The 26990-nt window shown below is 29.1% G+C and overlaps 1 protein-coding gene across 2 annotated transcripts; it reads right to left on the minus strand.

The window, feature by feature from the left end:
* Positions 1-3288: 3288 nt before the first annotated feature.
* On the minus strand, positions 3289-7134 carry LOC112716618 (probable mediator of RNA polymerase II transcription subunit 26b). 2 transcript variants are annotated; one of them, XM_025768570.3, is made up of 10 exons: positions 6869-7134; positions 5680-6414; positions 5421-5489; positions 5237-5319; positions 4818-4867; positions 4574-4698; positions 4431-4458; positions 4048-4346; positions 3881-3965; positions 3289-3781 (listed from the first exon to the last, which is right to left on the minus strand). In XM_025768570.3, the coding sequence occupies exons 2-10, from the start codon at positions 6196-6198 to the stop codon at positions 3657-3659; spliced, it is 1383 nt and encodes a 460-aa protein (XP_025624355.1). In that variant the 5' UTR covers positions 6199-6414; positions 6869-7134; the 3' UTR covers positions 3289-3656. The 2 variants fall into 2 exon arrangements, with proteins under 2 accessions (XP_025624355.1, XP_029145638.1); XM_029289805.2 differs by lacking the exon at positions 6869-7134 and having other exon boundaries at positions 5680-6837.
* Positions 7135-26990: the final 19856 nt, after the last annotated feature.

Consider the following 26990-nt stretch of genomic DNA (forward strand, 5'->3'; position numbering starts at 1 on the left):
TTGATAGTGAGATAAAAGATCTATAAAGCGCGAATATTTTGTTGAGTTGTCGTGTCTATGTTTTAAATACGATATTCATCGACACTTGTTCGACATGCGTATTTGCTGTGTCTAACCGTATCTTAATAAAAAAATAAAAAATTCATCTCCGGACATGTCTGGACACATCTAAATATCATCACGTATCAGCGTATCCAGTCTTATTCTGAACATATATTTTTAAAATAAATTTAGATATAGTATATATTGTTATTTATTAAAACAAAGAAATATTTTAAATACTTGATATAATTAAAATAAAATATTAAAAATAACAAAAAATTTATATTTTAATATTAATAAAATATTAAAACATCATTACAATTTTTATCTAAAAATATTTTATATTTTATATGTATGCGTGTCTTAATATCATGTAAAATTTTAAAATTCGCTTGTGACAAATCTCATGTCGTATTTTATTTCGTATCCGTATCAGTGTCCGTGTATTATAGTTAAAAGATTATAGATAGTGCCGGTAGTGTTGAATTGAAGGAAAGTGGGAGTTGGGGTTTAGGGTTCGAGTTAAAATTGAGAGCCTCATCAAAATTAAATTTGATGAAAAAAATTTTAGAAACGGATCACTTTCAAAATTCATTACAAGTTTATATTTGTATTACTTATAGGATCTAGTATACTTTTCAAATAATCTCATTCATGAAAATGTTTTAACTTTTATAATTATAATCAAAATATTTTATATAATTTATTACATTAATGCTTATATATCTTTCAGTGGATAGTATAATTATTATGTCAAGATTATAACAATATTACAATAATGTCTAAATACATAATAATAACCATAAACACTAAACGTATCATTTTTTAGAAGTTTAATGTAGTATTTTTTTTTTCAAAAATGAGAAAAGTTTAATTGTCATTATTTAGTGATTGAATGAGATTGAGAATGATTTTTTTTTTTTTGCTTTTTCGAAAACGATTTAATAATTCAAAGTTGATTTAAGTCAAGGCAAATAGAGTTTCTCACAATTACTCTGTTTCACTTCTACGGCGATCTATGAAGATTTTGTATCTGTGGCTTTGTGCAATGAATCAAGCAAGGCCATATAAAAGTTCATAACAGCATTCATTAAAGTATTCAAAACACAATTAAAATCAATTAAATATTGTTTATATTATGCAATTAATGGGATTCCAAATTGTGTAGCAAGTAGCAACTAATGGGTAAGAGAAACTCTAAATCCGTGTTTGTTTACAGAGATAGAATACTAAGATAGAGACACTTAGATATAAAATCGTATTTGACAGAATAAATATGAATAAGAATAATGTGTTCAGAGATGTTGAATTAGTGTATTTTATGTCTATCATAATAAGAAAGACATTGAGACACTAAAAAAAAACATAATTTATTTTTTATTTTTTCTTTCATTATTCTTTTTAATTTTTTATAATTATATTTTTTATTATTATATTTTTTGTCTTAAATTTTTTGAATAAAAAAAATAAATTAGATTTTTATAATTTGTTCTAGTTTATTATCAAATAGAATACAAAATCACAAAATTTTGTATCTCTATTCTTTATGTCTTGTTCTCAGTGTCTTATTTTGTCCTATTCTCAGAAACAAACACAGCCTAATAGAATACTTTTTGAGTATTATTTTTAATATATATAGTAATTGAATTGATTTAAAATTAAACTTTGTATTTGTATTTGTTACAATATTTAAAATAAGATATTAATAAAGAGAGATCATATCATTTTAAAAAAAGATAATTAAACAATATTATTTGTATATTATATTAAATAAAATAAGTAAAATAATATAAAATTTAATTTGAATCAAGACTAAGAATTAAAGTAAAAAAAATTTATATTAATTTTAAATTAATTTTTATAATATATAGTCTCTCCAATATTTATGTAGTATTTTATGAAATTCAAAACAAAATTAAATGCTTGAAAATGTTCTAAGAATAAAAAATTAATTAATAGTACTGACAATTTAAATACAAAAATTTACCAACATAGTATATCCTAAACATATTAGTTAAAGCTGCTTATGTTAAAAAGTATTTATTATTTTAAAACTTTTATATATAATAAATATTTTAAAACTTAAAATGTTTTCATTTTTTAATGTTTGTATTTTTTAAAACAAACTTTTTACATTTAGTACCTAAAAAGTTTCTCAAGAGATTAAAGAACAATATTAGAATAAACAGTATGGTCGTACGCATGTTTATCTCTAGGTGCCTTTAATAATAAAATAGCATTACATTAATATTTATTATAAGTTTATAACTATGTATAAATGTCACTGAACTCAATTAATCCTAGCGGTCAATTTCGGAACATTTTTTTGCATCCCAAGCCCAAGTGGACGTGGCGGCGTGACAGAAAATCTAGCATAAACAAAGAAAGAATCTTCACCAAATTTACCATTAAATTTAAAAGGGCAAAAAAAAAAAGAAAAAAAAAACGGGAAAGAAATTGAAGGAAGGAAGAAAGAAGGAAAGAATTGAAAGGAAGATAGAAGGAAGAAGAGGTAGGTCAAAATGAACAGTTATTATTATCATTTTGTTATGGCAACAAACACTATCCATTTTGTTGTTTTGTGAAACCATCAAATCATGAACCATTTTTAAAAGGGAAAGTATAGGAAATAATATTTGTTTTGAATAATGTAAATAATAGATTAAAAAAATTAATTTTAATTTTAAAATTTAAATTTTAAATTAATTAAATTTATTTATATTTAATAAATCTAAAATGTAATTTATTGAATTAGTCCATAATTTGAACTTTGAAGCACGGTAAAAAAGAATTAAAAATTAAAAAGAACAATAGAAACAAAGAATAAAGAAAGTCAAACCGACTAAAAAAAAAAAGTTCCAACTTTTGCACGTGCTCTCTCTATCTGCCTGAGAGTCAGTCATGTTAGTCATATTCACATTCATACCATTCAATTCCTTTTATTTTAGGAAAAAAAAAAGATGGAATATTCAAACCATTGTTGCATCACTCAACAAATTGTCCTATGCATTTCATCAAGGGTCACCCCTTCAATCCTTCAATCTTCATGTATTCCATTCATTCAGACCAAACCGCCAAAATAAATAAAAAGTGATTTGACTTTGACCACTTTGAGTTAGTTAAGATGGACGGATGAAATGAATAGAAAGTAATAGATTTTAATAGAACAGTACTCATTAAAACTCTTGGTAATTAAATCAACAATTTATGCTATATTATATTCCAAAAGTGAAAAAGCAAAAGCACTGAAAAGTAATTCTATTGAATGTTATTGCAAATTGAAATTGTTCAAAGTTCTAAACATAATAGTCTATGTACTATGTTATATGACACCTTAGTCTAACTCTAATGTAATAAACTAAAGAAAATGGTGAAAACAATAGATAATTTTTCTTATAAACAAACGTTATAATTCCCTCTTCCAAATCCAAATCATAGACTCAGCAAAAATTCCTATTTACTCAGATATGACGCAAAGTTGAGGAAAATAAACAGTCTTGAGAGTTTACTTCCCCTCTGACAAGAAAGAATGGTGAATTGGATTTGTTATTCTCTACACTGAAAGAGTGAGTGACAATGACCAATGTTGTTCCTCCAAGAATATGAACTACCCTCTACCTTCGACCGTTGGCCCAGTGCCGGTTAAGGTTTCCGGCTTTGAACTGAGGACCTCGCTGGCTGGCTCCTTGCTTTGGGAGATCATTCAATTCCATTACTTGTATAGTTCGTTGCCTCTTAGCTGCAAGCATCAGACAATACTTTCTTGAATCAGTTCACTGTGCTATGAATATCTCAAGTGTCTCAGTTCTAAACCAAATTCAAGATAGAGATGACAAACCTTTTTCAGCTTCTTGATATCGAACCTGAAGTTTCCTCTTAGTGGCTTCTAGCTTCGCATCCACATCGTCCGAGCAATTCGATTTCTGAAGTACAGGAAACGGTTAGAGATGTTAGAGATGCCTGAAATCTATGTTTTGCAAACTTGTGTAGAGATGTTTTACTTACATCTTGCTGGTCAACCGGAGGCTTCCTTGTGACTGTACCATTCTCTGTTCTAGGCTCGACATTGCTTTTTCGCTGCATGCTTGACTTTGGTGGTCTGCCAGGACCGGAATCAGCGGCTACCGGTCTACTTGGCTTCACTGTGGCCTCATTTCTCTTAACCAGCTGGCTCTTACTATCCTTGGCAGTGTCATTTGAAGCCTGTGGTTTCCTTTTTTCCATATGTTGGATGTCCATTGATGGCTTTCTGCCATTTTCTCGGTTCTTGACTTGCCCACTTTGTCGAGGATCTGAAAAACATCCTGATCAAGATATGGGGAATTCAGTCAGAATCAATGAGCAAATGCTAGATAGACTAAACATAAGAAATTGCGAAATCAACTCACTTCCGATATCATCCATGCCATCAAAGAACTTTACATCGTCCAGAAACAAGACATACAACAAAGGGAAGTAGAAAAAAATCAGTTTCTACATAAATCTAAGTTCAAAAAAGGGAGGAAAAAAACATTAGGGACAGGTAAAATACCTGAGAGAGTTCAATTGAACCGGTTGAAGCTACCAAGAAAGCGCCTTCGTCCAAAGGAGGTGATGGAAGTCCTTCCTCTTCATCAACAACTGATGGATTTACAGAATCTGGAGTGCCTTCTGATCCTATAGACATTTAGTAAAACCAAATTCAAACATGAATCAAGGTTTAGAACGCAAAAAGAGCATCGGGTATTCGGATTGTCTTGATAGTTGTCACACAAAGCTAGATAAACGTTTGATACCTGTAATAGCTGTGGCCTTGACCCACTCATCTACCATTTCTTTCCAATCACTGTAAATCAAGAAAAGATATTATTAATCAGATAGTTGTTCACTTGTTCGGTATGAAAGTGAATATTTTAAAACAGATTCTGCAATTCAACTAGTTCGCTAACACGAATCAAAACAATAATTGCTAACTTCTAAGCATACAAGATGTGAAGTATGAGTCATTTGCCTATCTAAGCATCCCATCATAGATTGAAAGATAGCATCAAAGTTGAGCATAAGGGACACATGATTACTTCACTAAGGAACAGGGTCAAATATATGATAACAATAATTTGTTTTTCATTCTCAGTTTCATACACCTACAATTCTAAACCACTGATTATTAAAATACATGGATGGCAAACAAAAATCTATCAGAAAGAATCCATACTCAATAAGCTTTCGTGCGAGTTGACGGATATCCTTTGAAGCATGCTTTCTAAGAGGATTAACAGCCTTTCCAATCTCAGTTGCCTGGCAAAGGTAATTCCAAGAATTAGAGAACTCAGCCACAAAATTAAAAGCCAGAACAGATTGCCAAAAAACCAAAGCAAAGAATGGTTGAATTCACAAACCTTGAGACAATCAACAGTGAGTTCCATCAGTTGCAGCCTCCTCAGTGATTCAAACAATACTGCATCTGACTGTTTTTACAAGAAAAACAAAACAAGCCCAGCATGAATCAGGGAACTCCACAGAACACAAAAAGAACCCTAAAACACTTGTTGATAATAAACAACATCACACCAAAAAGTCAAAGGACTTAAAAAATCTCCTCAAACATCAAAATCACAGCACAACGGAGCAAGAACTGATAACTTAAGCAAGACACACCTCTTCTTGACGGTTATGGAGAATGTCTCTGATCCTCAAGACCTCAGCAACAAACTGAGACTGTTCTTCCATTTCATCAGTCAATGCCTCAGCTTCACCAAAGCTATAATTGCTAAGGACCCTATTCACATCCATGTCACCATGATCATCAATATCACCCCTTGAGCTATTGACCTTGCTCTCCTTGCTTGCCCCAGCTTCAAACTCAACAACACCATCCCGATTGTGATGAAAACCACTGCTCTTGTAGGCACCATCATCATCACCACCACCACGAGCTCCACCACCATCAGCACCATCAACAGGGACACAGAGCTCAACCCTGTCACAACCCACACACCTTGTTTGCTTGCAAGAGAAGAGCATCTCAGCAATATGGTCCCTTCTCAGCCTGAACTCCTTGGGGCAATCAGAAGCCGCCACCATGATCGCATGGTCAATTATTTCAAATATGTCAGATGAAGATGAACAAGACCTGAAGTAACTCCTCCAGTGATCCAATGACTTCATGATACTCATTCCCAATCAAACCCTCTAAAGGACTTCAATCCAGATCCCAGTAATTGTAACAGCTAAAAATTGGAATCACCCACCGATCAAATTTTGATTTTTTCTCAATGGGGTAGGTAGGTAGCACCAATGCCAACAATAATATACAGTTCTTTCCAATGCTTCCCAGAAACCACAAGAAGCTGTTCTTGTTGTTGCTGTTCTTTGATTCTTGATTCTTGAATCCTGTAAATGGTGAATTTTCTGGTGAGCGAGGATTTTGTTCAACAACAATGAACGCTCAAAAGTCTGTAAATTTATTATCTTAATGGCGGTGTGCCCTTTCGACTGGATTGGATTTTAATTATTGCGCGAATATAGATAAATACTATATTTTTGGAGAAGGAATTCGGCAATAACAAACAAGATAATCAAAAACCAGAAACCAACCCACACAGTTACACGCGCACACAACACACACGTTGTTTATACACATACATAAGGCTTAGATGATGCCAACTATAAAAACCAACGTCGTGTTCGTGTGTCTCTGTGTTGTTGTTTCAGGTTTTTCTGGTGCTACAGACCGAAACCTCAACAGAAGAAAATAAAATAAAACCTTTTTCTAATTAAAAAAAAAACAGCAGCTAGAAAAGAGAGCGAAAATTCTGGTACTAAAAATCTGGCTATGTTAATCTACCTATTGTGTAGGAGTCTCCTTGGTTCAGACAATGTTCTTGTGCAACAATGAATAGTTAAGAAAAGAAGAAGAAGAAGAAGAAGAAAAGATGGTTTGCTTTGACTTGATCAAACACAAGAATGGCTCAGAAACAGAAGAGAGAGAGTGTTTGTGCGCTCTTTTCATTTTCTGATTTTATTAATTAATAATATATTTGTTTTTTTCTTTGAGAGAAAAAAAAAAAGTGGAGGGATGGAATTGTAAAAAGTAGGTAATGAATGTGGTGCGATATAGATAGGCCCAACGAAGCGGTTCTCAAGTTTTGGTGGGTCCCACTCACTCAACTCAACTCGCTCGCTCACTCAGTTCTTTTCTGACTCGCTCACTCAGATTAACACAACAGTCCTTCTTTTTCAATTTCCTTCCCTCTTTTGGCCTATGGGTGTGAACATGGTAATAAATAATCAGGGTTTTGTTTTATTTATTAAACACACAAAAAATATCAAGAAAATATCCATTTCAATTAATTAGGTCAAAGATACATTCAATTTTTATAATCTATTCAAATCAGGATCAAATTTTCTAAAACGAAAAAACCGGTAAAGTTAAAAAAGTGAATGTTTAATTATCTTTAAATTTAAGATAGCAGACTTCACGCGTAATAATAAAGATTATAAATTAAATTATTATTAAATTTTTATTTTATTGTTTTATATTTTTTCTCATTTTAAAAGATTTTTTTTAATTAAGTGTGTATTCGGATAATATTTGCAAATTGATATTATATAATGTGAAATAATTTTATATATTTAAATTTTTTTGTTAATTAAATTAATTTAATATAATAAAAATAAGTTATAACTAGTATTATTTTAAATGTTATTATTTAATTTAGTTAGATTTGGTTTATAAATTTTTTTGATATATAGCCTATGAAACACATATATTTTGCTGAGTTACCGTGTTCGCGTGTCAAACACATTTCGGATACGACACTTGTCGATACTCGTCCGACATGCGTGTCTGTTGTGTCCAAACGTGTCTTAATAAAAAATAAAAAAAAAATTCGGACACGTCTAGACACACCTAAATATCATCATGTGTCAGCGTGTCTAGTCTTGTTCTTAACATATATTCTTAAAATAAATTTAGATATAGTATATATTATTATTTATTAAAACAAAAAAAATTTAAATAGTTGATATAATTAAAATAAGACATTAAAAATAATTAAAAAATTTAATTTATATTTTAATATCAATAAAACATCAAAATATCATTATGATTTATCTAAAAAATATTTTATATTTTATATATATGCATATCTCCGTATCATATAAGATTTTAAAATTCGTGTCTCGGCGTGTCCCGTATCCATATCAGTGTCCATGCATCATAATATATAGCATTACTCATAAACTATAATACGGATATGGACACGAGACAAAATATGATGATACACAAATTTTAAAATATTATAATATATGAAGACATATATATATATATATATATATATATATATATATATATATATATATATATATTTTAGATATATCGTAATGATATGTTGATATTTTATTCATATTAAAATATAAAATAATTTTTAATTATTATTAATGTCTTATTTAATTATATAAAATATTTAAAATATTTTTTATTTTAATAAATAATAATATATATTATTTTTAAATTTGTTTTAAAAATCAATGTTAAGAATAAAGCTAGATAATCGATATGTAATGGTATTTAAGTACATCCAATAAATATATCTAAAAAATATTTTTTATTTTTTATTAAGATATAATTAAATACAATAAACACATATATCAAACAGGTATCATATCCAAAATATGTCCCGTATAAACTAGATAACTCCAAAATTGGCCATATTTCATAGCTCATAAATGTGCTTTCTGTATAATTAATCTTGATGAAAATTGGATTCACGTCAATATACTTTGTATTTTGATATTTTTTTCAAATGTATTTTTAAAAAATGAATATTGTTTTAACGATGTTATTCAAAATTATGTTGGAATGCAAAATTAATAAAAGGTGAAAATTCGAGTGAAATCGACTTCACGTGAAATTGATACATGAAAGTCGTTAGATGATTTAACTGATTTGACTAAATTTTCATCCAATAGTTCTCAAGTATCAACTTCACGTGAAATGGATTTCACCTGAATTTTCACCTTAATAAAAACTAAAAAGATATATTTTACATTAATTTATAATATATCTTTTATAATAATAGATATGTTTAAAAAATTAATATTATACGATTTAAAAAATAAAAACTTATGTGTATAAAATTTTCAAAAGGACCAAAATGAATATTAAGATTTATTTTAGGTAAAAATATATTAATTTTGAAATAAGTGAGATTGAAACGAATGAATAAATTTTAACAACTAAAATTTAACAAACAAATTTAAATGTATATAGACTATAGAAAATACAAGATAAACATGGTATTAGATGTTGTGCGAATTGGTATTCTAACCCATTATTATTATTCTCATCTATAAATTGTTTAAACTCGGCATATTTGAGAGTTTTTTTTGATAAAATTATGTATTGCACTAATGGGAGAATTTTCTTACGGAAGTTATGTATATCTTTTCCTAAACAATTTGAAAGAAGAATTATCTTTAAAAAAAAAGAAAGAAAAGAAAGTATGGTTGATTTAAAGTTAAATTGAGATGTATTTGGTGTGAGTGACAAAACATATAGTTTGTAGTTAGTTTTTTTATGATAATATAAAATAAAATTCACTACAAATCAAAGATATTTATTTTCCTATTTGGTCGAGACTTATATGAACGATCTAAAACGATTATTATAAATTTTCAACCATTTATAAATGAAATACAAAAGCAAATTCAATGATACTGTTAGATAATGTATGCTTGGAATAGATTCAACATTGATGAAAAGAAACAAACACATAAATATCGTTCAATAAAGTAGAATATAAATGTATATGATAAAAACATTAAACCAAAAATATACTATTGTTTGGATAAATTTCAATAATTTTTAAAAAAAATAATTTTTAGAAAAATAAAAATAATTTTATATTTAAATATTATATATAATTTTTTTTATTTGTTAATTATATTTAAATTATAACAAGATAAAAAAATGGACAATTTACGAAAATAAAACATTCAGGTTCTAAAATTACGAAAATACAACTTTTGCAATCTAGATACAATAATACAATTTTCTACAAATCTATGTAAATCATAGAAGGAATCTCACGGATTTAAAATACACGTAAACCGTTGGAGAAATTCTACGGTTTACGTTGATGAAGTATTTGGAAAAAAACCGTGATAGAAATTCCACAGTTTCTGTGAGGATGCAAAACATGCATAAACTGTGGATGAGATCCAACGGTTTATGCACGCACCGAATTTACTATATATACCAATCTAGAATGAATGGTGTGATAGTAGAGTGTCATTTTTATTTCAATAATTTGTCCTTTTATTTGTTTTACGCTTAAAAAATTGAAAAGATTTTAAAATAATAGTCCAAAATAGGAAGTAGATTTGAACTTAGTCAAAAGAAAAAATTGAGTACACTAAATGGTTATTGATATGACCAGACTTTCGAAATGCTTGTCCTAGTGATGTTGTAGGTTTGCAACTTCTCTTTGAGATTTTTTTTTATTTTGAATTTATCTTTTTTAAGTCACCAAAAAATTATTAACAAATATATGAAATTATATATCATCTAAATAATAAGGTTTAAAATTTTAAAAATTTAAATTATATTTATATAAATTTTAAATATTTTGAAGTAAAATATGTTATTATTAATAAAAATTTGAGAGTATTATTTAAATAAATATATATAAATATATGTATTAAAATTTTAAAATATTATTTAAATATATGTACTACAAATTTGAATGAGTTACTTAAACTAAAAAATTTAAATTTAAATATAATTTAATTCTACTTAATTCAATTTATATTAGATTATTAAATTAAAATAGTTTGTAAAATAAAATTAAATTAACACTGTATAAATTAATCATTTGCATAAAATTAAATTAGATTGAAAAGTATAAATTAAATTAATATTATCCAAATCATTTAAAATTATATCATTTTTATAATTTGAATAAATTCAAAATGTACTATAAAATATAGTCTTATTTCATTGACAATACAAATGATAAATGTAAATATATCCCACTTACTCTAGGTTAGTATATGTAGTGAAATTCGTTTATAGTTGGACCCCTTCCACGTTTTATGCATGTTTTGTATCTTCGGAGAAACAGTGGAATCCCTACCACAGTTTCTTCCCAAATATTTTATCAACGTAAACCGTAAACTTCTCCAGTAGTTTACGTGTATTTTAAATTCGTCGGACCCTTCTATGGTTTACATAGATTTGTAGAAAGTTATATTTTCGTATCTAAACTGTAAAAATTACATTTCCTTAATTTTGGAAGCCAAATATTTTATTTTTGTAAATTGCTAAAAAAAATTTATTTATTATTTAAAAAATATTATTTAAAAAAATATAAATTGTAGTTTAAAAAAAAGATATTATTTTAAATGTGTGTTTATATTAAAGTTTATAAACAAAAATTTGTATAAAATTAATTATAAAATTGATTTCGATTAAAAGTGAGTTAGTATTATTAAAAAAACTTAAATTTAAATAATTATTTTATATTATTTATAATTTTATTTTTAATATTTAAATAAATTTTAATATTCTATTTTATAGTGCTTTTAATCGTCTTTCGTATTCTAATAGAATTATAATATAAAACAAAAAAAATATTCTATACGAAAAAGAAATAACAATAGCCGTAAAAAAATTTATATAAATAAAAAATAATAAAAATTCTATGAGAAAGCATTAAAAAAATATTATAAAAAAAATTTATCATATAAACAATAAAGAATAAAATTGATATATAAAAAATAAATTTTAATTTAACTAAAAAAAATACAAAAGTTAACATTTTTAACTTTAGATAAATGTAAATTGGAGGATAAAATCGTTTATGTTTAGAAAAAAAAATAGTCACTAAAAGTTTTCAAGAAAATTAAACATATATTTGATATTCTAAATGCTAAATTAAACACATCTTAATAGCTTTTGGAATTAGACTTTCGATAATTATTTAAAAAATATAAATATTTTGTAAACATATTCAGTTATGGTTTTAAGACGAATTTGAGAAGGAATTGATTTTCTTTGTTTGTCCGGCATGGCTGGATGTAAACAATATAAAGAGTAAAAATAAATATATTTATGAGAGTTCTTTAACACACAAGTCAATAAATTCTGTAAAAGTTTGAGTGTTATTTTTCTATTTGAGAGTATTTAGTCCGTAATTAATTATAATAATTAATAAGAAATAGGGAAGCTGAAGTTGGTTAAAATTTTAAAATTTTAATAAAGACAGTATCTAAAATTTTTGAAAGAATCAAGACTTGAGTTAAATTTGAATTTAAAAATTAAATTAAAGTAGTTATCCATAATTGTAATTGATTTCTGTTACCCGACGATTTTTTCTGTTTTTTTTTTTTGTGACTAAATAGAAAAGAAAGAAAAAAGAGACAAAACCAAATTAATTGGCTAGGGTCATATCTAAATCTATTAGATGTTGAAGCTCACTCCATGGTTGGCTCCAATTCGAGTGAATGTCCGCGACAGAAGCAGCTGCTTTAGCCATACAATCTGCAACACTATTTGCAGTCCTCTGAATTAAAAGAATAGAGACTCTCCAATTCCAATTCATAACCTCCTGAATATGCTTTGCCAAATCCCATTCCGGAATATCCTTACTAAGCATTCTTTGGTTTACCAAGAAAAGAGCTTCTAAACAGTCTGTTTCACAAATAACCTCACGAAATCCACTCTCCCAAGCAAGAAGTAAACCTCTCCAAATTGCATACAATTCAGCAAAAAGAACACTGCACACTTCGACTTTTCCAGTGCAACCTTTCAACCAACATCCATCAGGATTGCGAATAATACAACCAAAACCAGCATAGCCAGAAGGAGCAAACCAACTAGCATCACAATTCAATTTAACAGAATGAACTGGAGGTGGAACCCAATGCAAACAAAGTGAAAGAGGAGACAGAGATTGATGCATAGCAAAAATAGTGTGAAACTCCCTTACTGAACTACGAATCAAACTCACCACTTTACTAGCACTCCATGAATCATCTATATTAAATAAGTCATGATTTCTGCTTCTCCAAATCCACCAGATAGTCGAAAAGAAAAGAAAAGCATCTCCACTCCTTGCACCTCTGTAGAGCCAATCATGTAAATTCGAGTTATCTGAATACAAGCCTAAAAGGGTCCAGACCTCCTTGGCACTAGGGCACTCCTGAAGACAATGAAGAGTGGATAAATTTTATAATTTGCGTGAAATGATAAATTATTTTTTTGTACTTTGACAATAAGGGAGTAGATTCTCTTCAATGAAAAAAAATTGGATAGTATCTAGTAGAAAATTTCATTTTTTATTTAATTTTAATCCTATTTATAGAATTAAAAATAAAAAATTACACTTTATTCTTTCAAATGTTAAAAAAATTGAGAAGATCCATTTTTCGCAATAAGCAGCGGGCTCATTAATGAGAGTAGTTTTGACTTTGTTATATTAAAATTGTGTTGTCTAAAGTTTACAACTTTGACCTTGAAATTTACAATGGTGAAAAAAAATTAAGGCTTGCAATGTTATCTATAAAAAATTAGAACCAACTTGAGTTGGTCGAGTGGTCAGCTCACTCATCCGCTTAAGCAAATGTTGGGAGTTTGAACCCCGTCTTGTGCATGCAGCAACCCATTGGCCAGCGGCAGACCCTTAAATGGAGCTCAGATTCGCATCGGATTAGTCTTTAACCTGTCGAGTTTGAGGATACCATTTGGGTAAAACAAAAAAAAATCTATAAAAAATTATATCAATACAAGGTTTGAGTTCATTTGTCCATAAGAAAGGCAAAATTGGTAGTGTCAACTGTCAAGCTTTAATTAGACTTTGTTGAATTTAACCCTGTTTCATTCATGGACATATGCAATTTAACAATGTTAAGTGACATTACATGTGAATATGTGATGTTCATATCTCTTAAGATTAATTATATATGCTTGAAAGTGGAATGGAATCCTTAGAGAACTCTCCTAGAGTTTCAACAGAAGAAGAAGATTAATTATATACACAATTTTATGTTAAGATTTATAAAAATATTTTTGAATTTTATTATTTATAAAAATATTTTTAAATAATTCAAAATCATGCTAAAATAATCCAGATATTACTAGAAACCTACTCTATTAACAAAAAATATCATATAACTTATTTATCAAAATCTTACTTATCACATTATCACATAAAAAATTCTATTGGACACATCATTCTTTTTTATTATTATAGAACCTCTTAATTTATAGATGTATATTTTTATTACAGTTTTAAATAATTTGATACTATGTTTATTCATAATAAAATTTAAAAATATTTTTATTCAGATGCAAAATATTTTAAACATATTTTTTTAGTTTATCCTTGTAAAATATGATATTTTTCTTCTTTTGTATAAATATAATAGTATTTTGAAAAATTTGTGTTAGTACTACAAATCAGCGGTTATGTTGTCAAGCATAATTTGGCCACCAAAATAAATTAAAAACCATGTTAAAATAACATGAAAATTTTAAAGAAAAAATATAGAAAAATTATTTTTTTTTAACAACGTAAATAATAAATTTAAAAAAGGTTAATTTTAATTGTAAAAATCAAATTTTAGGATAAAAGTGAAATTAAATAGTTAATAAACTTGAAATGCACTCTGTTATTTACGTTGTTTGTATTTTTTATTGTTCACCTAATAGTGAAATTAAATTTTAAAATATCATTCAATGGTAAGTTAAAAAAAGGAACTTTATAAAACACAACAACATGATGATAGTAGATTAGCAGTCATTTTAACTTGCACCAAGTATTATTCAACAATAAAGATTAAGGGTTTGTTTTCCTTTTAATTAATGGGTGATGTTTACACAAAAAAAGAAAAAGAATCATTTGATTTTACGTGTAAGAGGTGAGATATGAGGGATATAGGATATATATTTTGTACCTCATGTAGAATATGATAGATTTGCATTATTAATTAGTAATTAGAGATATTTAAGTAATGTTTAGTTGAAATTAGATTTGTTATAGTGTTAGAGATAAGGAATTCGAATTAGATAATGACGGAATAGAAGCGGAAAGGTGGAAGGTGATGAAAATGGTGTTTGGGGGGACACGTCATCAGGTGCAGTAGAAATGGGTAGGTGGGGGTCATGGAAGTGGACGTATTCTTGTTTCTGCCCACATCCATCCTTCATTCTCTTAATCTCTTCTTTCAAATCATTTTATCTACGTCACTCACTAAGTATACATATTATGGGGAGTGGATCGAACAGAAAAAAAATTGAATCCTGTTTAATTTAATTTTTAATTATTTTTTTTATTTAATTTTAGTCTCATTTAAAAAATTAAAAATAAAAGATCACACTTTACTTTTTTAAGTATTTTTTTTACGGAAGAAGATCTATTTTTCATATTATGTCTGATATTTTATAAATTATACTACGTGTACACTAAAATCAGTTATTAAAATTAACTATTAATATAAATTACATTAAAAATAAATTAAATCACACATGTATTTATATACAAATTAGCTAATGTAGTATTAAAAATTTATATTTCTTTTGTATATTTTTTCTTTTAATATTATGTTTATAAGAAATATATTATAAAAATATAAAAAAGCGTACTGTAAATATTATTTTTCTAAACATATGATTGTCATTTAACTCAACCAAAAAAAAAATATTTAAATAAAAATTTAATTATTTACTTAGTTTAAACATGGATAAAATATATATTATTTTGTGTATTTAATTCTGCAAATATGACCTACAAAAACAAGGCTAAAATGTTTCTCACTAGCAGCGATACCTTTATGACGAGAAGCACAATATGAGACATTGTATATTAAGCTAACATGCCTCAAGACGTGGTTGACGAAGATGCATCACCCCAAGTGTTGAGTTCAACTGTCCATATCCGGTGGACACCGTTGCAACTTCACTTAGGCAGGTGTCAGCCTTACTCATCATGACGATCGGTTGTCTTTGCATGGATGCACCACTCCTTATGTTGTTGAGGATATATTATAGATTCTCGCTTTAGTGTCTCTTAACGGAGACATTGCAATTTGGAATTTTTTTTTAATACACAGATCAATCACATCGATAATTTCTTTTATTGATTATTAAAAGCAACAAATTTGATAGTATCAAAATTATATATTTTTTTATTTTATTTTCAAACAATTATTATCGTATAATTTCATATAAAACCAATAAAAAAAAAGTTGTATGGGTTGAACTCTTGATGCCCAATTAGACAGTTTCCAATATTAATTGTAGTGATGATGTCGCTTCACTTCGGTTATAATTTTTTCATAGTGGTTTAGATATTCGTGATACAGTGTTTTAGATATTCATCATATGAAAAGTTTAAATGTTATTTAAACGGTATTAGTTTATATTTTTAAGATATTTTAATTTAATTTAATATATTTTAGTTTTATTTAGGAATAAATATTATTTTAGTTCTATATATTTAGGGTCAGAATCGAAACTATTTTTAACATAATTTTTTATTTAAAATTATTTTTAATATTTTATTTCATATTAAAATTAGTATTTTTAATAAATTTTTTTATTTTATTATTAAATTATTTTTATTAATAAAAAAATTATAAAATAAAAAAACGACGCAAAGGGACAGGGAAAGGAAAAGGGAAAAGGAAGAGGAAAAAGGGGAGAGGAGAAAGGGGGGACGGTGCCGGCGAAGCTTGGAGCCGCTGTCGCTGTCGTCGTCTTTTCCGACATCCTCCACCATCACTACCACCTTTACCATCACCACTAAGAATAATAACATCAATGAAATCAACACAAATTCAACAAATCAAAAAATCCGAAATTCAGCAAATCAACATAAATTTAACAACCAAATCAACACACAACAACAATAAAATCAGAAAACAACAAATCAAAATCAGAATTAGAAGTAGAAGTAAAAGCAGTCACAAAAGCAGAAGGTGAAGCTCAAGTAGAAACTCAAGCGGAAGTAAAAAGCAGAGGCCAAAGCAAGGAGCAGAAGCCAAAGCAAGAAGTGAAGCAAGAAGCAGAAGTCGAAGCAAGAATCAGAAGCAGAAACAGAGGCCGAAGCAGAAACGGGGAGGAGCAACAACGAGGCCGCGAGGAACAGGGGCAAGGCCGCAAGGAGCAGCGATGAGAACGCGGCAGGGAGAAGCGGCGGTGCAGAAGCATAAGCTCTCTCCCTGGCTCGCGACAGCAGCTCCAAGCTTCACCGACGCCGTCTCCCCTCCCCCTTCTCCTTCCCCCTATCCCTTTCCCTTTTTCCTTACCCCCTCCCTTGCGCCTTTCTCCTTTTCCCTTTCTCCCTGCCCCTTGTGTCATTTTTTTTAATTTTATAATTTTTTTATTAACAGAGGTAATTTAGTAATAAAATAAAAAATTATTAAAAAGAACGATTTTAATACGAAATAAAACGTTAAAGACGATTGTAAATAAAAATTACATTGAAAACCGTTTCGATTCTGACCCTAAACATTAGGGACCAAAACAATACTTATTCCTTTTATTTATTTAATTACTAGATTGGGTCTTATGTTTGTGGATTTAGAATTTTTTATATTTTGACCTAATAAAAGATTGTGAATACCTTATAAATTAGAGTAGTCATACTATAAAATGATTTAAAGGTTTGAAAATCCTTTTTTTTATTTGGTGATAAAATTATAGTGTGGACAATTGAACTTAAAAAGAGTTTCTCTCTTGTTGTATCAGAAAATTGGGTAAAAGATTGAGAAGTCTTTTCGATTCAATTTTTAGACTATAGTATTGATAAATTAGGTTAATGAATCAATTTCTTGTTGTGTCAATAAATTAAGTAGAGAGTAAAATAATTTTTTTTGTACTCAATTTTAATTTATTTTTTTTGCTTTTATTTCAATTTTAATGTATCTTTTTTTATTCGGTTTGAATTTTTTATCTTTTATTTCTTTATCATTTTTGCATATTCAACACACATAATAAAGTTCGTTGAATTTCTTTAATTTTATGTACTCTCCTTGCACGATCAGCTCAACCCAGCTATGTGTGCCAATCTAAAATTGTTCAGTTTATTTGACTGAATCAGATAATGTTTCAGTGCAGGTATATATTGATTGCCATTGCGAATCAATTCGGGTTTAACAGGTTATGTATGATGATGGGGTATGGAGTTTTTATCTTATGATTTAAATAAGTTATTTCAATTTTGCACATTTTTTCCATGTGACGTGGTCATTTTGTTATCATATCTATTTAATTTGTTACACATATAAGTCTTTTTAACTTATAAGTTATATAAATTGGTTCAAATCTAAAAAAAAAAATACGCGTACCACTTCTTTAGAATCAAGCGTCCAACACACGCGCTTTAATCACCCTTCCACAACACGTTTATTATGCCGCACTCTTCCTCTTCTTCCTCAATCAAAACGTAAACCGTCAAGATTCAAACAGCATTCGAAACAAACTACGATTCTGTAGAAATATTCAAATTCTTCGCGAAGAGTAGAAAAAATAAGAAGAAAAGATACAAATCTCCATAAAAAATCACCAGAAAAAACAAAAAAAATTATTCAAGGTACTGTTTTACTGTTCTTCTAGGTTTTTTTTCTAGATTGTCTCTGTCATATGCTTCATCCTTAACCAGTAAAACATTAAAAAATTTCAAGAAGAAATATACTGTCTCTCATGTTTTGGGTGTATTTCTGTAATCCTTTGGGTGTATTTTTGTAATTATTTCTGTAACCGTTTAAGTGTATTTCTGTAATCATTTGGATGTATTTCTGTACTCGTTTGGGTATATTTCTGAAATTCTATTATTTTCAAAATGATTTCAAAACTTGATTTCAGAAATCATAAAAATCGAAAAAAAAAACGAAGCAAGAATATAGAGAGAGAAAACGCACGTAAATGACGAAGAAGAACGCACGAAGGAGATCTAATAAATTTGGTAAAAAATTCGAAAAAAACACGAAATCTTTTAAAAAATAAAAGATATATTTGATTTGAATTTATTTAAAAATTTATTAAAGATGTATATAACATAAACATCACGTTTAGTGGATTTCATTCTCATCAAATTTATAAAACTTGTAAACACAAAACACTTGTAAATAGAGAATAATCCTTCTCAATTTTGTGCATGCGTTGTTGTGTTGAGTCGTGAGTGAAGTCCTGTTTTGTTCTTCGTAGATGGGAATGAGCATCTCATTTATCCAACATCGCCATCAACGATATTCTTTCTCAAAATCCTATATCTCGCGTAAATCAAAGGCATCAAATCTTTTTTTTTTCCCTCTTCTAGATTCATTCATATCCAACATGCATAAGGTATTACCAAGTTATATTCTCAGCCATATTTCTAGGAGAATATCTTTTAAATTTTTGTAGCATTTTACTCTATAAATATTAATGTGTTCTAAAAAAATATAATGCTTTTTGAAAAAAAATAAAATAAAATATTATAAATTTTAAATTTTAAATTTTAACTATTAAATTTAAATTATTAATATAAAATATAATAAAACAAAAAATAAATTTTGTTTAATTAAAAAAAAGAAATAATGGTAAAAAGCATTTAAAGACATTTTACTGTTATCGTGAGCTCCAATTTCTTAAGAAGGAAGCATGTATATACTTCCTAGATAATATTTTTAAAAAAAATGAATAAAAATATACATTGAGATAGATGTACATTTCAATTTTTTAATGAATTATTTATATACATTAGTATAAAACTTCATTGTTATTTTTAATTTTTTATTGTTTGAGTAATTTTTTCAGCGATAATAAAGATTGGATGACACGTTATTATGTGATGTAGCTGTTTTAGATGACACAATAAAAAATAAAATTATTAAATTTCTACGACCTTAACTTCATACCCCTCTCTCCACATCCCTATCTCCGGATCTATTGCTCCATTCTTTTATTTTTATGATTTTGATGTCTTTCTTCTCTCAAACTTCTTTTTATTATGAAAAAAAATTGAATATTGTTGTTATTGTTGGAATTAAAAAATGTGATGGTACTAATAGAATTGTGGTGTCCGAAGTTGGAGATGACATAAGAATCAGATAAGATGGAGTTGATAAATTGAAAATTCGAAAAAGTAGGTGGCAACAGTGAAAGGTTGGAGGTTTGGGAGGGTGACATGGTTGGGGTGATTGTGGAAGGGTTTGGGTTGAGTTTTAAGGTGGTAGTCGTGAAAGGTTGGTGGTGTTGATGCCATAGTTTTGGGTGTTTGCTCGAGAATGATGCCGTGTTGGCGGCAGCGGCGGCGGCAAAAAGCTGAGGATGAGACTGAAAATGGAGGAGTGACAGTGAGAATAATTTTATTTTAACAAATATAATAATTTTATTTTCTATTGTGCCATCTAAAACGGTCACATCACACAATAACATGTCACTTGTTTTCTGCCGTTGCTAGAAAAATTACTCGAGTGACGGAAGGTTAGAAGTGACAACGGAGTTTCAATTAGTGTGTACAAATGATTCATTCAAAAATTGAAGTGTACATCTGTCCACCGTAAAAATTCGTGTGTACTTTTGTCTATTTTTCCTATTTTTAGTAGAGGTATTTATGGTCTATTTTAAATCGATTTTAAGCCAAAAATTCATCTAATTTGATATATTAATTTTATTTGCGATACGGTTTGAATTTGAGAATTTTTTTTAGAGAATCCAATATAATTTCAAACAATTTGGATTAGATTAGATTTGTGATTTTGTAAACTAAAAAAAATATAAATAACAAATATTAATATCAAAATTTAAATAACCAATAATGATATAACAAGTCTCAATTTTTTTCCAAAGATATTAAATTTATTCATTATAAAAATGAGTAAATATATGTCCATAGGACAATAAAGAAAGAAAGTGGGGTTCTCCCAGTAAACACTAATTGCCTCAATACATTAGCAATACTATTGAAAGGAAACTGCAAAAAAGAAACAGAGAGAGAATAGAAAAGGGAAAGTAGAGGTTGGGTCAAAGAGAGATGACAGATGGCCTTTGATTTTCACCAATTAATCTCAACGAAGCTGAGTAAATTTTCAGTGGATCTGAGCTCTGATTCTCGAAGATTAGTCTATTTCTTGCCTTCCAAATATTTCAACAAAGACAAGCAAGAAGATCTACCTTTCTCCCACCTCCATGTCTATCTTGCAATGCTGATAGTGACACTTTTCATCATTGACGGAATCATGGAAAGTTGTGGTTGATGGTGTTGACATTGAATGGGCTCTGCTCCCAGAAGATCCTCGATCTAGGGCATTGGGTAAGGTAGTGATTGATGGTTTTTTCTTCCATTTGACACCTCGGACAGTTAGGGCTTGTAGAAGGAAATCGCTGGTGCAGAAGAGATAAGACGGGTATCCATTCGTGGAGGCATTTCCAAATGAAAATTTGGACTTTGTGAGAAAGTCTTCTCTTCCAGAGATCTTTCCAAACTCAAGTACTTAGATTCTCTCCACGATCTATTTCTGGTTCTGCATGAAAAAATTGATATGCTATCTAATAGCCCGAAGCCACATCATACAATTTGGATTTATTAAGTGACCATTGCAGAACATCGTTCCCGTCTATTGGCTTAATTAATTGGATTCTGCTTCTTACTTCAGGTGAAAAGATTTCATTTAATATGTCCTATTTTCATTCTCTGTTTTCTGTCAAAAGATTCCTAACCCATATGTGTTGACCAGAATTAGAATGTGTGATCATTTCAGGAGCAATGCTCATTGGATAGGAAGTAGCCAAAGGTCAGCAAATATTCGAATTGTGGAGTCGAAACCTACTCTTCAATTGAGGCCTTTCTCAACAACCTTTCTGCCCTCCAACATACTCCGTCATTCTCATGAAGGTGAGTTTCCTGCTTCAGCATTCATTGAATTGCCATATCTATAGTACTTTTTTTTGTATATCTAAGCTATAATAAATTGAGGTTTTGTTGTGATTCGTCAAAACTGTTTACCTAATAAAGCTAGATTTTGGGCTCTAAGATCTTTAAACCTAAGACCTCCCTTCCTTTTTGGTCTTGTCATTTGGTTCCAACTGATCCAAGTCATACGTCTTTCGTTACCTCTCTTACCCCATCAAAAATTTGTCAAAATACTGTGGATTTCAAAGGATTTCAAATAGTTGAGTGTCCGGTAATTTAAAACAAGAGAGTGTATAGATTGGCATTGCCTCACCAACTGCTCTTAACAAAACCTGCTTGCTTCCTGTTGATAATAAATTTCGCTGCCATTCATTAACCTTCTTCTTTACCTTCTCCTTAATTTCACTAAAGGTTTCTCTTTTGGACTTGTGAATAAGAGAAGGAAGTCCCAAATATTTGTCCTGAGCTCCAATATGGTGGATATTTAGTTTGCCTGCCACTTGAACTCGAATGTGGGGAGGAGTGTTATTACTAAAAAATATCGCTGATTTACCCAAGTTGATTTTTTGACCACTATACACTTCATATGAGTTCAGTAAATTAAGAATGTTGTCACAGTTATTCTTTGAAATTTTACAGAAAATAATAGAATCATTCGCAAATAATAGGTAATTAATGGCAGGACACCGCCGATTAACTTAATACCTAGAACTTGTCTGTTTTGCTCTGCTTTGTGTAGTAAAAAGGAGAGTCCTTCTGCACAGAATAGGAAATGACAGGGGGAAAGAGGGCCACCCTGTCGGATACGTCTTTCTGGCTTAAAATAGCCAAGGAGTTGTCCTTCCACAATAACAGAATAAGAAACAGTTGATACAAGTTCACAAATCTAGTCAATCCACCTTGTTCCAAAACCAAGTTTGCCCATAATGAACCACAAAAATCCCTATTCAACTCTGTCATATGCTTTACTCATATCTAATTTGATAGTCATTTCAGTCTCAAAACCATTCTTCTTAGTTTTTAGATAATGCATACATTCATGTGCTATAAGAATCAAACGTCCTTTAATAAAAGTACTTTGATTAAGACTCACTAAGGAATGCATATATCCTTGTAGTCTATGGACAAGGACTTTGGAGATAATCTTATACATAACTATAGACAAGCTAATCGGCCTTACTTGATTCATGTAGCTAGCATCAGTGGTCTTGGAGATCAGACAAATTTGAGTGTGATTAAACCTCTTCAGAATTCTTTCTCCTCCAAAAAAGCTACGAATAGCCCTATAAATGTCTGCCCCAACAATGTCCTAGTACCTCTGAAAAAAATTGGCTGTCATTCCATCATCTCCCGGAGCACTCTGAGGGTGAACACTAAAGGTGACACGTTTCACCTCTTCAATAGATACAGGTCTTTGAAGCCTCTGGTTCATGAGAGCTGTAACCTTAGGCTCAAAGTCCTCAAAATAAGGTTCTGGGTCTGCCTGGTTTGAAGACGTGAAAATCCCTCAAAAATATTTCTCTACTATGTTTGCTATTCCTTGATGAGTGGAAGCTACCTCTCCATTCGAGCCAATTAATCTCCATATCTTATTTCTTCTGGTTTGACATTTGAATTTCCGGTGAAGAAAGGTGGTATTTCTATCACCTTCCTTGAGCCATTTGATTCTGGCTTTTTTCTTTCCAGTAGCGTTCTTCATTAAGCACGAATTTCTCTAACTTCTGTTCTAACTCAAGCAACTCAGTACCTCCGTGAACTCCTCCTGCTCGAAGCTCTTCTAAAGCAGTAGTTAATTGGTCAATGGCTTTTTTGAATTGGAGTTGTTGCTTTGTTGCCATTGGAAAAGTTTGTGCCGAGATAATTTAATCTTTTCAGCCACTATATACATAGTTAAACCCTCAAAAGAGGTCTTCCTAGCATCTGCTATTAAGTGCCTAACTTCCTCCAAATCACACCACCGATCATGAAATTTAAATCTATGTTTTGATCTCTCAATCTAAGGATGGGAGTCCAGTAGTAAAAGAGCATGATCTGAGTCTGTTTCTGAGAGTCGAAGCACCATTGGGTTGGTATACAGCTGCATCCATTCCTCTGATGCTAGGACTCTATCTAATCTCTCCTGAATTAGTTCCTACCCCCTCCTCCGATTACTCCAAGTGTACCGTCTACCAACCATTCCAAAATCCACCAGCATATTTTTTCCAATAAAACAATTAAAATTTGCAATAAATGTTGGGAATTTTTCACATTCTGCTTCCTTTTCATTAGGATTGGTTATTGTATTGATGTCCCCAACAACAACAACTCTCCCACGATGTTGTTGGGTCATTGCTGAAATAGTGTTGTATTGTACGCTCCTAAGTTGATCATTGTGGCTCAAATGCACACCAACGAATAGCCAGCTCTCTTTCCTGTAATTATCTTTGACCCTTGCTACTATATAGAATTCTTCTGCCTCCACAATATTAACGTCAATTCCTTCCTTCTATGCTAAAATTAATCTACCAGCCCTACCATTTGGTTCCATTATACGCTACTTTGTCAAACCACAATCTCTCAACTTTGACTCTACTTGTCGAGATTGATTTTTGCTTTCACTTAAAAAAACAATCTCAGGGAAGCAGAATTTATTAATCCCTTTAAGGTTATGGATTGTCAGGAGCCTCCCTAAATCTTGACAATTCCATATTAATAGTCTCATGGCTCTTTAGATGCCATTTGAAGGCTTCATCCTCCACTTTAGTGACATCTAGTTGATTCATCTCCACACATATTCTCTTTGGATCAGAATCATTTTTCTTATCAACATTGGCACGTTTTGCACCAGTGATCTAAGCGTATTCATTGACTTTTCTTCTTACCATTTTTTTCAAGTTTTGATTAGTATTAAGACATTCCGGCTGCACCTCTTTCATGCTCCTATTTATCTCCATGTTTATTGGCATGGTTATGTCAGTTAAGATCGTTTAAGAATCCGCTATCTCAGTTCTTGGATCGACTCCCCCCGCATTATCCTCCATTTTCATGCTCTCCGTTTTTTTTTTTTTTTGCTGCTTATTTCCATGTTTTTTTTCTTTCTCTTATTTCTATTTTTAGTCACTCAGAGATTTGAGAAGCAATAATAAAAAGTCTCAATAATATTTTGAAAAATTAACAATAATATAATAATAAAAATAAAATTATAAATTAATTAAAATAAATAAATAAATTTTATTTTAAACATAAAATATTTACTAAATAATAATAATATATGAATAATATAAAATGTATAATAAATTGAATATATTAATAAATAAAGTTGTAAATATGATCCATAACGAAATAATAATATTACAATATATGATCCGATTTAGATAATTAATTTTAAAAAATTAATCCAAAATTCAATTCAATTTATGCGATTTGTCAAAAATAAATTCAATCAAATAGTACTGTTTTAATTATTTTTTTGTTTAGTTAGATTTAATGAGTGGTTTAATTTAAATTAATTTAGATTTGACCCTCTTAATTTTGAGAATAAAATTTGAGAAGAATAGGGAAAAATTATTTTTGGAGATAATATTTTTGTAAAAAATGTATTTAAGATAAATTTGCGTAAACTTTTAGTATTGAGTGATGTGCGACAAAAGCAACGTGGCATGGGCTTATCCGTTTATAAGGAATAGCCATATTCTATCGCTTCCAATTTCCAAAACAACCAGAGCACCCTGCCCCACGAGGAACATGCCATTAATTGTTATCCATAAAATATTTGTTAGTACTCACCTCTCTATAGTCTCTATTCACAAAGATTACTTTCTTTGCTACTATTTAAGAATATTTCAATCCTTAATCTTTCCCAAATTATTTTTGTTAGGACTAAAAGGAAAGATCAGAGTAAAAGAAATTTTTACGATAATATCATAGAGATGATAATTTAAAGTTATTATTTTAATTTAATATTTACAATAATGTATTTATTATATTTTATTTAATTATCTAAATAATAATTAAAGAATACAAAATAAAATAAATAGTAATAAGAAATATAAAATAAACTAATTTTAAACTGCTTTGAATTATGAACTTTTTTTTATTATTTCTCAATTGTTTTTTTTGTAATTTTTGTTGTGCATACCATTCACTAGGCAATTCAAAATTAATAAATATTATTATTTATATAATAATATATAAACCAACATAAGAGGCCACAGAAACGTGAGTCACAATGAAAACGTTCGCAAACAGCTTGTTTTCGTAATTGTTACGGTAAACAAACACCAAACACAATGAGGCTTGTAAGACGGTCGAAATGTATGTAGGGCTATTTTCACTTAAAATTAATAATTAAAAAATATAAAATAATTTGATATGTTTAATTAAATTTAAATTTAATAATATTTAATTATTAATTTTATAAAAAATATTTTTTAATTTTATAAAAAGAACTCGGTGGATATGATTTAAATAATTTTTAGATATTTAACTAAATAACTTGATATAAAATGCACTAATATTTTACTTATTATTTGAGCATAAAATAATTTTAATGATTTTTTGTGTAAATATTATTCACTCTATCGTTACTTTTATTTTTGTATCCAATTTATCAATGTGGGACCTACACGGTGGTCACATGAAGACCAGACCGTGATTTCCTCTTTGCAAGTTTTTACGTTGTCAAATGTCAACTCAGCTGAATCCGACGGCGGAGCCACAAACGTGGGACCCATCTCCACAAAAAGTCAAACGCCTCCGATCAGTCAATAGTGAACCATAGCTACGCGTTCTCTATTTAAAGAGGCAAAAACTCATGTTCCCTAACTCCATACAAAAAAAATTACTAATTAAAAATTATTAAATAATTTAATAAATTTAATTAAATTAATATTTAATAATTTTAATTATTAATTTTATATAAAATTAAAATTTGAAAATCATCATGCTTATTTTTCCCTTACATGCAAGAACAAGTCTTTTTACATTAACACCGGTAAAGTACATCTATTGACTGTATATATTACTCACATGTTGGAATCTATTTCCATGTATTAAAGTTTAAAATATTTCACTAGCTCATTAATTTAAATG

The sequence above is a fragment of the Arachis hypogaea genome, chromosome 10, assembly GCF_003086295.3.
Source record: "Arachis hypogaea cultivar Tifrunner chromosome 10, arahy.Tifrunner.gnm2.J5K5, whole genome shotgun sequence".
Taxonomy (NCBI): Eukaryota; Viridiplantae; Streptophyta; class Magnoliopsida; order Fabales; family Fabaceae; genus Arachis; species Arachis hypogaea.